This window comes from Dermochelys coriacea, chromosome 8 (assembly GCF_009764565.3).
Source record: "Dermochelys coriacea isolate rDerCor1 chromosome 8, rDerCor1.pri.v4, whole genome shotgun sequence".
NCBI classification, from domain to species: domain Eukaryota; kingdom Metazoa; phylum Chordata; order Testudines; family Dermochelyidae; genus Dermochelys; species Dermochelys coriacea.
In genome coordinates, this window is record NC_050075.1 from 20,399,273 (window position 1) to 20,413,133 (window position 13,861).

Here is a 13,861-nt window from a genome sequence, read left to right on the forward strand (position 1 = left end):
ATGAGGGACTCAGAATTTGTCCCATACACAGAGATCATTTCAACAACCCCAACAATCAGTCAATTCTTGGAAGGAATATTGTTTAACAACACTCAGTAACGCTACTCGGTAGTGTGGGACAGGGAGTGAAAAAGAACATTTTACCCAAATGAAAATATAGGAAGAATTTAGGAAGGCCAAATGTGAGTTCCCCAAACTGAAAGTTGTCCAGGAGTCAGACCCCAAAGATTCACATCTCATTCCCTACTCTCCTTGCAAAGAACATCATGGTTTCCTTAAATGATCACGAGTGGCAATAACCTGGGTTTTTCCTGACCTGAGAGATGATACCTCTAACAGCAAAGAACCTTTTAGAGGTGGGAGGAGTGAACTTCTCCATGCACCAGCCTGGTTGGATAATGTACAACACTGAGATTCAGTGGTCTGAAATCAACCCCAGCAGAGTAGTGAAAAAATTATTGGAGGAAACAAGACAAAGAAAAACCACGCACATTCCAGAGCACAGAACTAAAGTCACATACCCATATATGCATGTGTCCAAATGAACATATAGTGCAGGTATGGCGATATTCATTGGTAGAAATAGGCAGTCTATTGATACTGAACAACAAAGTATGCTTTATTACTGCCATATGTAGTGAACATGGTGGTGTATATAGTGCATTGCCTTACGGTTGGTATAACCTTAACCTATGCCTGTGGAAATCACTGCGGCAGGATATTATGGCAAACAGCTTAGTAACTTTTTAAAAGGAGGCTGATATGTTTATATGAATAAGGATAGTGCCTGCAGTTGTAGGAGTTGGAACAAAATTACAAGAGATCTCAAACCTCCTGCTTCAAAGCACAAGCTGATCGCTAGTGGCAGTGGGAAGTAGATTGCTAATGGTCGTCAGGAAGAAATGTCACCCCATGGGATAATTTTGCATGATTAAATGCCGGGGGGGGGGTTTACACCTCAGTTTGAAACACCCAGCATTGGCCAATGTCAGAGACAAGATACCAGATTAGATGGATCGATTTTCTGCTCAGGTAGGACAGTTCTCATGTGTCACAGATTCCCTACTTGTAATACAGAATATTGTATACTATGCAATATGCTGCAATGCACACTCTTTCCAATTGTACATCTCGGTGCCTATATATGCTGGCTTTTTTTCCCTCCTCCTAGCTGCCAGATGGCGTGGGACAGCTTATGCTGTTTCTCAGAGCTGCTGAATTTTAATCAGGTGAAAAGGACAATGCATTGCATGCAGAATTTTGCCCCCCCTTTCAACACCTGCTGCAACACACAGAAAGACCTTGATGCGGGGCTACTCCCTTACAGTGTACTTGGGGTGAGGGCATCATTGTAAGAATCATACTCATCTAGCCATCCCATTTTTGAGATAGGAATATACTACTAAGTCAAATTCATCCATAATGTAACTATAGAAGTCAAAGGAGCTAAAACAGAGATGAATTTGCCTCCCCCTGAATTTGCTCCCTTGTTTTGCTCTAGCTTTAGGAAAGAACTGACATGAAAGAGACACACTGGACAGACATGTTCTCTTTTGGGGTGCATGTGTGGAGGGGGATTGATTCACAGCCACCTTCCTTTAAGTCTTTTTGGTAGCAGAAGTCCTGACCAGGTTCAGGAGAGACAATGGTTCAACAGTCATGTCAACTGAGATATGCTAGTCACCAAGTTTGGTGGCTGGCAGTAAAGCAGAATTTAGGCTGGTCAGACAAACAAGTAGTCAGATTCACTGTGCATGTGTATATCCTGTATGTTAATGCCGGGCTGACTTGGAACCAGACCTTTTGTGATCCAGAGGTAACAGGCTGTAGGTAACTCTTTACATATCTTGAATACAACATGGCCAAGCAACAGGATGAATAACTCATCCTGAAAGACAGCACAACATAGAAGTGGATAACTCAGAAAAATATTGGTAGATAGACAGGTATGATAAATGCTGGTGGTGGTTCCAGTCCAGTTCCCAGCAGACAAGTGTCCACAGCAGCTCTTGTTTACACTCTCAGCAGAGAAGCCATAAGAATGAATGGCCCACTGAACTTTCTCTTGCCACTAGAGGTAAGTGAACCAAATTCTGCGGTTATTTATACTAATGTTAATTAGGTCTGTCAATTAATCACAGTTAACTCATGCGATTAACTAAAAAAATGAACTGCGATTAAAAAAATTAATCATGATTAGTTGCACTGTTAAACAATAGAATACCAATTGAAAAGTATTAAATATTTTTGGATGTTTTCTCCATTTTCAAATATAGGGTACAGTGCTCATTTTACATTATTTTTATTACAAATATTTGCACTGTAAAAATGATAAAAAGAAATAGTATTTTTCAATTAATTTCATACAAGTACTGTAGTGCAATCTCTTTATTTACGTGAAGGTGTAATTTACAAACAGATTTTTTTTGGTAACATAACTGCACTCAAAAACAAAACAATGTAAAACTTTAGAGCCTTCAAGTCCACTCAGTCCTACTTTCTGTTCAGCCAATCGCTAAGACAAACTTGTTTACATTTACAGGAGATCCTGCTGACTGCTTCTTATTTACAATGTCACCTGAAAGCGAGAACAGGCGGTCGCATGGCACTTTTGTAGACAGTGTTGCGAAGTATTTACATGTCAGATATGCTAAACATTCATATGCCCAACATGCTTCCATGCTGATAATACTCATTTAAAAAAAAAAATAGCACAAATAAATTTGTGACTCAACTCCTTGGGGGAGAATTGTATGTCTCCTGTTCTGTTTTACTCACATTCTGCCATACATTTCATGTTATAACAGTCTCAGATGATGACCCAGAACATGTTCATTTTAAGAACACTTTCACTGCAGATTTGATAAAACGCAAAGAAGGTACCAATGTGAGACTTCTAAGGATAGAAACAGCACTCAACCCAAGGTTTAAGAATCTGAAGTGCTTTCCAAAATCTGAGAGGGACGAGGTGTGGGGCATGCTTTCAGATGTCTTAAAAGAGCAACACTCAGATGCGGAAACTACAGAACCCAAACCACCAAAAAAGAAAATCAACCTTCTGCTGGTGGCATCTGACCCAAATGACCATGCGTCGGTCCACTCTGCTTTGGATCGTTATCGAGCAGAACCCATCATCAGCATGGAAGCATGTCTTCTGGAATGGTGATTTAAGCATGAAGGGACATATGAATCTTTAGCGCATCTGGCACGTAAATATTGTGTGATGCCGACTACAACAGTGCCATGCAAAAGTCTGTTCTCACTTTCAGGTGACATTGTAAACAAGAAGCGGGCAGCATTATCTCCTGCAAATTGTAATGTAACTTATTTGTCTGAGCGATTGGCTGAAGTAGGACCGAGTGGACTTGTAGGCCCTAAAGTTTTACATTGTTTTATTTTTAAATGCAGTTATTTTTTGTACATAATTCTACATTTGTAAGTTCAACTTTCATTATAAAGAGATTGCACTACAGTACTTTTATTAGGTGTTGATTGAAATATACTATTTGTTTTTTTACAGTGCCAATGTTTGTAATAAAAATATAAAGTAAGCACTGTACACTTTGTATTGTGTTGTAATTGAAATCAATATATTTGAAAAGGTAGAAAACATCCAAAAATACTTAAATAAACGATATTCTATTATTGTTTAACAGTGTGATTAATCACATGATTAATTTTTTTAATTGCATGATTAAGTGTGATTATTTTTTTTAATCGCTTGACAGCCCTAATGTAAAGCCAGAGTAACTCCATTAAAGTTGACAGGTTTCAGAGTAGCAGCCGTGTTAGTCTGTATTCGCAAAAAGAAAAGGAGTACTTGTGGCACCTTAGAGACTAACAAATTTATTAGAGCATAAGCTTTCGTGAGCTACAGCTCACTTCATCGGATGCTGTAGCTCACGAAAGCTTATGCTCTAATAAATTTGTTAGTCTCTAAGGTGCCACAAGCACTTCTTTTCTTTTTCCGTTAAAGTTGATAAATGTACTCTGGATTCACATTAGTGTTCCTCAGAACAGAATTTTCCCCTAAAACTAAACCTACAAAAATAGTTCTGATTATTAGGGCTACACCTTAAATGCAGGAACTATTAGATCTTGATGTAGATGGTATCAATGACTATATCACTTAGTGATGGGGTAGTCTTCCACTATTAGAGAGACATATAGGAGGAAAATAGACCATGTTATTGCTGTTAGAAGGCAGGGGATTACCTCTTTAAGTCACTCAGGAGTGTACTAAAATAAATTACAAATCAGCACGTTTCTTCAGAGAATTCTGGGACACTGCCGGGAAACAGGGAAACTCGATGGACATTCAGTGATCAAAGGGTCTGCATGTTCCAATTAAGGCCAGTGAAACAATAACATACTTAAAAGAAAAACATTCTTTATCCCAAATATTTTAATGCATGATCGAAGATAATCTCAACACTGCCATCCTGCGGCCCTCTTGTCAGCTTTGCTGCAGTTCGACAGAGGGCGATTGCCAAGGCCACAGCCTCCCCCGGTGGCCAAATGCGTGATTTACACTCCAGCCTAGTCTACTAGGGGGACTGTCGTGGGCGGCGACCTGTAAAGTTTCCGGTGCTGCCCGCAATCCGCCTGATGCACCCCCAGGCCCGCTGCGTCGGGCACACGACACGGGGGTAACCGAGGCGTACGGTCCCGCAGCTCAGTAACATCTGCCAGGACAGCGTGCTTTCGGGACTGGCGCCGCACGAGCCTCCCCCGCAGCCGGCAGAGGTGGGACGGACCCGCCCAAAGCCGCGCCAGGCCCGGCGGCACAGTGGGAGGAAGGATGCCCTCGTGATTGCGGCACGCGGATCGCTGTGCTGTCCCCCCCCGCCGCCGCCGCCGCCGCCTCCTCAGCTCCCCGGGGCAACCCGGGGCTCGCCTCACGGGGCTCTGAGAGAGCTACACGAGCGGGCGCCGCCGTGGCAGGGGCCGTATAAATACCTGAGCCGGGTCTCCGGGAGCAGAACTCAGGCAGCTCCTCTGAGCTGAGCCCGGCCCGCGCACGCGGCCCTTCCCCTCCCCCCGCGGGCGCAGGCAGGGGCCGGGAGCCGCCGAACCCTCCGCGCACATGGAGGCACAAAAACGACATTTCCCAGAATGCAATGCCCAGCCGGCCGCGCCCCCACGGCCTTCCGGGCTGGCGCCGCAGTGCACGCTGGGAGTCGTAGTTTCTTTACGCGGAGCAACGGCTCAAGTCCTATAAGAGGCGCGCTGGGCGGGGGGGGAAGGACTTCCTTTCCCATAATGCAGCGGAACGGATCTACGCAGAATGTGGCGCGCCGTCGGCGACGGCAGCGGTGCCGGTGGCACCGGGTGAGCTGGGAGCAGCGGCTGCGGGGTCCTGGCTGCGCCGGGTACCAGGTGTGGGGCATGTCGGAGAGCGGCGGTGCCGGCGGAGCTGCCCCAGGCGCGGGAGGCGGCGGCACTGGAGCTGGGGGAGCGGCGGGGCCTGGGGGCGCGGCTGCAGGGGCGGGGCCCGGCGCCACTGACCCGGCTTCGCTGCCCCCCGGGGACGCGCAGCTCATCGCGCTCATCGTGGAACAACTCAAGAGCCGCGGCCTCTTCGACGGCTTCCGCCGGGACTGCCTGGCCGACGTGGACACCAAGGTATCGCTGCAGGGGCCCGGCCTCACTAGCGCATCCCTTGGCTACTTACCCGGGGAGGGGACTTCCGACGGGGACACCTGGGCACTGAGCCTGGTTCCCCCCGGGGCCACCTGGCCGACGGGGGCACCCGGGCCACGCTTCTCAGCCGGGTACCCTCCTGCTTCTCGGAACCTAGTCACCTGGGCGCCCTCCGGCCCTTGCTCAAGCTCCAGCGGCTCTGCTGGGACTGCCCTGCTAACATGGGCAACAAGATGGTAGGGACTTCTCCCCACCCACGACCCCTACTCGATCTCGCTACTTGATTGCTTGGCTGACATGGGTACGAGGGTCTGGGTATCTCCTCACCTTCCTCTTTCAAACAGCAATCCCCAAGTTCTGGTCTCTTGTCTGACCACCGTCTACTGGTTTCCAGACTCCATCCTGAAAGGGGTTCTGCTTCAGCCACCCTTTTCATTGTAGGCTCTAGCTTTATTTTGGGGAGCCTAGATCTGTCTCAAACCTTGCTTCCTTTGTGTGGAGGAGGGCGCATGCATGGCCCTAGCCCAGGGCACAGGCCTGCCTTGCCTCAAGATTTTGTGGGCATTTTCATGCCTTGGTTCTGCAGACATGGTCCTCTGGGCCCCAGCTGCTGCAGCCAAGAAGAGTGACCCAAAGTATAAATATATGAGTGGTTCATGGAGTCTAGAAGATGATGCAGAGAAGAACATGGGGCTTTTCAGTTTCCATTCTTGTATCATTGTCTAGCCTGTGAGGGCACAAGGTTTCCCCCTCTTGTGTTCTTTTTCTTACACCCGCATATGCCCTTCTGATTTCTGTTGACAGAGTCTTTCTGAGAGACCATGGAAAGCACTATTCGTAATTCAGTAAAAATCACTATTCCCTAAGTCCTTTCTGACTGTGGTACAGGAGTAGGGGACACCAAAGCTACAGGGTTGGCCTTCACTTCGATGAAACACAAAACTGCCACTGGTCAGGACTTCTGTCAGTCAAAGTCCTCTTGCAGGATTTGGGTGCAATCCCCACTGTCTTATCACCCTCACAGGGTGATTGATAACTTTCTGCCTTCCTAAGCTTTGCCTGAGGCTTCAGCAGAATGTGGGCTTCCCTTCCTGTCCTAAACCATTGCAGCATTTCTAAATAACTGTTAAAAAAAAAAAATCCTGAATGCTTTACAAGCTATGCACACACAGGAGTCACTTCCCCCACTGGCAAAGTGCAGGTGCCTATAGGCTGAAACAAGACGAAGTGCTACTTAAAATGAAAAAATATCTTTAAACTTTTGTAACCAACTATCTGCTTTGACAATGATGTCACTTGTTTGGCAATTGCTACTATTCTTGCTGAAATGTTAAGTTATAGCCTTCCTAACAAATGTACTCTAGAGTCATCTGCCTAAGGTATCCTATTTAAGAACACAGATCCCTTTTCTGCTTATTAAAAAATGTGTATTAGAATTTAAAGATGACAGACAGGTACAGCAACAGTGCAAGCTTTCTTGAGCCAGAGGGACCAACGTTGGAGTGGGAAAGTCTTTGAATAGAAGTTTTGATTTCCCATCTAATTCCACCTAGAGCATCAATATTGATAACCTATCTGCTCCTGGTGTGTCTGAAACCACCACAAGATTCTGCATTAGACCGTGGAACAGCCACCTTATCTGATGAGAACAGCTTTCCGTCACAATAGACCTAAATGGAATTTGAAGTGGCCTCCGTAGCATATTGTCAAGGGTATCGTAATTTTTTATGCTGTCTCTTGTTATGGTGATTCTGGTCTTGATATAAGACATTTGCCACCTTTTTTTCCCTCTCCTTGCACCACACTAGTAATTGGCATTTCCCCTACACAGTAACATGACCATGTCCTAACTTCTGAGGAGCAGGAAATGGTAGAATTACAGTGCATTTAACAAAACCGCATCTTCATCCCCCACTTTCCCAGCTCTCAAGTTCCAGTGTTAAAGTGTTACAGTAAGCACATCTTTCTTTATACTAATGTTAATTTTATTTGGTTAAAATGTCTCATAGGAATTTTATGTTGGTTGGAAATTGTACAAGAAACCTGCTTAAATATCTCTTGCATGCACAGGCAATTTGCATTCCATTCAGTGACTTGGAAGCAGACAGTTGAAAAACACGTGTCCAGCTATTGCAATTATAATATATTGATAGTACCATCCAGAAACTGCTCTTTGCAATCACCATTTTTCACTCTTGAGTAAAATAAACTTACTTTTCTTCAGAAAAAATACAATGAAGGAGACCTGCCCAACACCTTCAAAAGACAAGCCTAGGAGCTTAAATTCATAACTCTGCTAGACACTAAAAATTATCTTCTTAATGAAGACACAGGATTTATGACTTATTACAACAATCTAATCTAGTAACTCCTCTTTTTTTTGTCCTTTGACTGCAGTGATGTTAACAGGCCACTTCACCTTGAATGGTCCCTTATAATGTGTGTTTACTTATGCTAAACAATCTGTGCTACCTTGTATTTAGCTGTGACACTGAGTACTTTTCCCAGAACTGAAGAACTACTCTGTGTAGCTTAACAAATTTATTTGAGCATAAGCTTTCGTGAGCTACAGCTCACTTGAGCTGTAGCTCACGAAAGCTTACGCTCAAATAAATTTGTTAGTCTCTAAGGTGCCACAAGTACTCCTTTTCTTTTTTGCGAATACAGACTAACACGGCTGCTACTCTGAAATCTGTGTAGCTTGAAAGCTTGTCTCTCTCCTACAGAAGTTGGTTCAATAAAAGATGTTACCTCACCAACCTTGTCGCTCTATAAAGGAGAAAAGACTGTTAAACAAAATAGTAATAGACCACAAAAGATGTATTATGAAGCATTCTTGCAGGGAATTGTTTCAAGATCTTTTAGTTAAGATGGATTTTTTTTTTTTAAGCCAGCCTACCAAAATCTGCGGCAGAAAGTGGACAACTTTGTATCTACCCATCTGGACAAACAGGAGTGGAACCCAACAATGAACAAAAACCAGTTACGAAATGGTCTGAGACAGAGTGTGATTCAGTAAGTAAGCAGCATTCACTAAATTGATAGGAATGTTTTTTATAGATGAAAACTGTAATAGTCCCATATCGTTGCCCTAACTGGCTACGTGCATTTGGAAAATTAAAGGTTGAGTTCAACCTGCTTTGTCCTCTGTGCCCTCCCAGATTTCACTATAGCAGGTGAATGCTGTTTGAGTTAACTCACATCACCGCAATGTTCCTTGAGGACAAATAGGCAGTTTCCCAGAGTAGAGTAATAGTCAACATCCCTTGAAGTGTTGAATATGCTGTTGAAGTGAAGCATTCTCTAGCAAAACTTGCATCATACAGATAACACGATGGTTGCTAGCTAAGCTGCATATGAGGTGTGGAACCGAACTTGTGGTCTTCTGCTTCAGAAACAGGCATCTACCACTTAAGCAAAAGAAGGATCTCTTATTAGGTCTCAGATGCTCATACTTCTGTTTTTTGCAAACCTCCAGCCACTAGTGGGCAGTAATCAAATTCAGGCTAGTCTGATTCCATCCAGGAGATGGCACTGTTGGCACAAGTAGAGAGGACATTAAAGCCATAAGGTTATTTGGTTGGAGGGTGGGGGAGTTGGTTGGTTTTTATGCATTAAATACAAACAAAACATACATGTCCATGGAGTACTAGGCTTACTAACTCCTACTGCTACTCCAGTTGCAGCTACTCTGCAACTTGTGCCACTGGCAAACTTATTGAATGAATAAACTCCAGTGTTTTCAAGGAGGCCATGTTCACTTTTATGGAAACATGCACATAGTTTTGAAAAAAGCTTTATCTTGTGGATTTCTCCTGAGACTCTGGTGTCTGAAACTGGTGCCTAGGTAGCACCTCAGTAAAGTGGGGGTGGGGAGTGTTGGAAATAGATAGTAGGGCAAGGGCAGGGAAGAATCAGGGAAATGGAGACGGAAGCTTTTAAGTTCAAAAAGAACATACTTAAACATAGAGCAGTAAGTGTCTTGCATAAAGCAAAATTAGAATTTCAGTGCAAGTAGCAAAAACCACAGATGTCTACTTCACATACAAACTACTTGGCCTAATCAGTGAGGATTGTTACTTGCCCTAATGACCCTGATATCAGGGTAGAAGTTAACTAGATGTACTGATTTTTGCATTTCACAGTATTGCTTGAAAGGGCTTGTGTGCAAAATACAGCAACAACATAGAGAGAAGTGTGGCCAACAATCAGAAACTGACAGTAATGGATTAATAGTACTAGAGTAAGCCTGACTATTCTTTTCACTAGGGTAAAATTGCATTTGCACAGTGTTGCACACCAGGGAGCTTATGATTAAAATAAACTTTGCTCCCTTTTAAACACCATTAGGTGAACTACTGGTATAGGCAATGACTACACAAGGATTAAGGGTTTAGAGTACTCAAGTTACTATGAAGGCTGCAAGAATAGGATAGAGTTGAAATGTGCAAAGATGTGTACGTGTCCCCATCCCTCATTGGATAAAAGTACACACATTCATCTAACTATATTAGACTTTATTTGATGTCCACATGACCTTAAAAAACAGTGGATGTGGTCATGAACATTCACTGTCGTGTTAGTCTTGCGGTTGGTTTTCCAAATGCTAGGCAATGTCTCCATTTCCCCTCCCCTGGTCTCTTGCAGACATGACTTAAACCCGCCAGACTGCCCGTGTCCAACAGTCCAAGATTCTGACGCAGCCGTTGAAACAAGTCACTTCAGTTACCAGCCCTTGTTTCCAAAAAAAACTCCTTATATTTTGTGCTATATGCATTTGTTTGGGTTTTTTCTTACAAAAAGTACCTGCCTAGTCTGGTTGCTGCAAGGAGCAGGTGATGGTAATGATGATGGGGTGACGGCCTCTTCTCAATTTGGATTGTTAGCGCCCCCCCCCCCCCAAAATCAACCTCTCACCTGCTCTCCTCCTCATACATTTTGTTTGCCTTGTTTGTGCCAAAGCAAGTTTTGTTTGCTCCTTCTGACCTCATTTCGGCATGAGCACTCCTGAAGTGGCTCCCATCCAGTATTTCGTTTCGGTACCTGGGAGACCAGATGTCAGTTGTGAAGATTGGAGGGGGGAATAGAAAAATTGATAGATGGAAATGTCCTGGTTTGTGTGTGGTGACTGGAACGCCTCCCTCCTGAAGAAGCTACCAAGTAGGCTGTAGCTCTCACCATATTAATGCTAATTGCAGCTGACATGAGGGCTCTGGAGAGTTCCCAGTGGGAGTAGAGAGGAAGTTGTTCAGAGTAGCTCAATGACTCCTTTGTCTTTGCCCAAGGTCAGGGATGCTGGAAGCTGGAGTGGACAGAATTATTTCTCAGGTGGTGGATCCAAAACTAAACCACATCTTCAGGCCGCAGATAGAGAAAGCGATTCATGAGTTCCTGGCTGCGCAAAAGAAAGAGGAAACTGTGCCAGCTCTTCCACCAGAGCCTGAGAATCAGGATCCTCCTGCTCCATCCCAAGATGCCTCGTAAGGTCTTGTATCATTGTACCTTCCCACTCACTCCTAGTTAGCAAACCCTAGTTTGTACAGCATTAAATAGGGAACAAACTACACTGGCCAGCGGGCCAGGACCCTGATATTCTGTCCTGGTTCGGTACCAAAAACACTACTAGAAGAAAGAACCAGAGACAGTTCTGTAGTCCTACAGTTTACAAACCTTCTGTCAGAAATGCAGATCTTGTACCACTGGAAAACTGGTTGTGGTATTCTACCTGGCTAAAGGTTTTCTTTTTGATCATCAGCTTTTTGCTAAAACATCTAGCAGCTATACTAAGCGGCCGCTAAAAGCATATCAGAATCTGAGATAAGGATGATGCAATATGATTATCTAGGACTAGGGAGAAACACTCTGGCCAGCAGCTATGCTTTCAGGGCTGGTTTTGGAACAGTGATCCGAAAGGACTTTGGTTCTTTAAAATCAGGTTGAGACAACTGCAAAAATTGAATTGAGTGAATAAATTTCCAGTGGATTAAAAATTAAGTGCTGAAATACAAACAAAAATTGAGATGAGGACAAATATGCAGATTTAGCATTAAAGTTGCAGATTGGTTTCTTCAGTGGAACTTAAGTTTGAGTTTGTTTCTCTAACAGTTTGCTAGTACTAAAAAAGGTTGATGCAGAGGTTAGTGTCCTCTGAAGTGAATAATGGCTTCTTCAAAACTTGACAGCATGGACTGATTTACAGCTGAACAACTTACATTTTTCCAGCTAGAAACTGAGGAAGTTCTGTGTTGGATATGAGTTTGCTCTGGCTTTTGGGATTAAAATAAAACTTTCAAGTGATGCTCTTCATAGGGCTATTTATTAAAAAAAAAAAAAAACAAAAAAAAACTTCTGCATCTTAACACACACAACTGTTTACCCTATCTCTGTCAAAGGACTTGCCTTTTAACATGTCTGAATTGACTGTTCAGGTCCTCTGAAAGCTCCCATTATAGGTGGTGAGGTACTTTTTTGGAGCAAAAAGTTTCAATCTGAAACTTGGAGTGTAGGGAAATTCATAGAGGCATTATGCAGAAGGAAATTAAAATGCATTTTAATTGCTCTCTACTAACGCTTTTTTAAGGGAAAAATTATCTTGGTCCTACAGTAAATGTTATATTCATAAGGGCCAACAAATAACATGATCTACTGTATTCATCATTAATCCATTCTTTTGAATGATGGTGGCAGTAGCTTCCTGGATAGCAGCAGAATTTAGAGGAATTGACCAATCTGAATTAAAGTTGTGACGCACAAGCTTAACTTCCACTGTCCAGCTTGGGTTAGCTCGGTTGTATGTAATATGCTGCCTCACCAATGTCCTACTTCACCCTGTCGTGTTTCTGGCTTAATGTGAATTTATGAACCTTGAACTATCAAAGTGCTGCTGTTTAACTAGATAAGACTTTTTATTCAACTACATTTACTCTGAAAGATAGAATCCTGTAAACTTTTTTTCTTTTACAGTGTGTTCCTGGTACTAAAAACAGCTGCAGTTGCAAAATACAAGTTTGGTTAGATTGGCAATGGACTGTTTATTCCATTTGACACGAGACTACAGTCTGCTAATGAAGATTGATCATGATACCAGAACTGAGGAAAGCATTAGTAAAATTCACATGCACCCAGAGTGCCTAATGTGGATAGGCTCATCATGAAGCTTGTTTTGCTATTGATAGAAATCCAGAAAGAATCATGTGTCCTTGCTGATCATGCATTGGGGTGGAGGGATCAAATATCTCTTGCCTGGAGGAGCTAAGAAAGGGTTTGGATGTGATACTAGTATGACTTGTTACGGTTAGGAGAAGGAAGAAGAAAAGTACATAAGATGTATATGGGCCTCTGAAAGTAGTTTTTGTATAGTTTCTGGAAGGAAGCTATCATGAGATTTATTTTAAAAAGTTTGATTTGGATCATAGGAGAGATGGTCATTAAGTTTTATAGCTTCATGCTTGTTTATTGCATAAAGAATTATTGAGCATTGGATGCCAAATTGAATTTGTGACTATATCAGTGCCTGTCTTGAAAAGAGGATGTTCCTGATTAAAACAACTGGAAAGAACTCTTCAGTGTCAGTTATCCAGAGGTACTTAGAGACCAATTTCTAGTAGATTTCTGGAAACTAGTGTTTAAATTTAGCTATGTGAATAATATCTGATTTAGTCATAGCTTTTATTTCCCAGGGAGACTTAGGAAGCAGGGGCTACGAATGGGTGAAGAATCTGACACTTGTGTTTTAACTTGAGAGTTCTCACCCACAATATTGTTCAGGTAACTGTTAGTAGCTGCCCGGTTTTCATACTTAAAGGCAGAAGGTCTCTGGGAAGGCCATCAAGTAGGGAATGTGATCAAGTATTCTGCTAGCATGTCTTGATCTTTTATAATAAAAAGTTGAAAAAGCCTATTTTGGTGACTATATTTTTTTAGGAATCTGCTCAGAAGATTAAAGATTGTATCAGAAATCAGAGTCATTACCCCTACAACTATACTCTAACCATTATACTACACTTCTAACCTAATCATTTCTCCTATTTACAACATAACATTCCAGAATCTACCATGAACTGGGATACACTGAAGGAGATCTTGATTTGAGTTATTCCTTTCCTTACTGTAAAACACCCACTCACAAATCACTGGGAGAAACCTGAGGTTTCTTTAATATCCTTTTCTGTGCTTCATTGAGTTGCACACCAGCTGGAGGGCTTCTGAAGATAAAATT

The 13,861-nt window shown here is 43.0% G+C and overlaps 1 protein-coding gene across 1 annotated transcript; it reads left to right on the forward strand.

The window, feature by feature from the left end:
- Positions 1–5,356: 5,356 nt before the first annotated feature.
- BOD1 (biorientation of chromosomes in cell division 1) lies at positions 5,357–13,543 on the forward strand. The gene is made up of 4 exons (XM_038412070.2): positions 5,357–5,625; positions 8,534–8,658; positions 10,929–11,123; positions 12,607–13,543. The coding sequence occupies exons 1-4, from the start codon at positions 5,389–5,391 to the stop codon at positions 12,656–12,658; spliced, it is 609 nt and encodes a 202-aa protein (XP_038267998.2). The 5' UTR covers positions 5,357–5,388; the 3' UTR covers positions 12,659–13,543.
- The last annotated feature ends 318 nt before the right edge of the window (positions 13,544–13,861 follow it).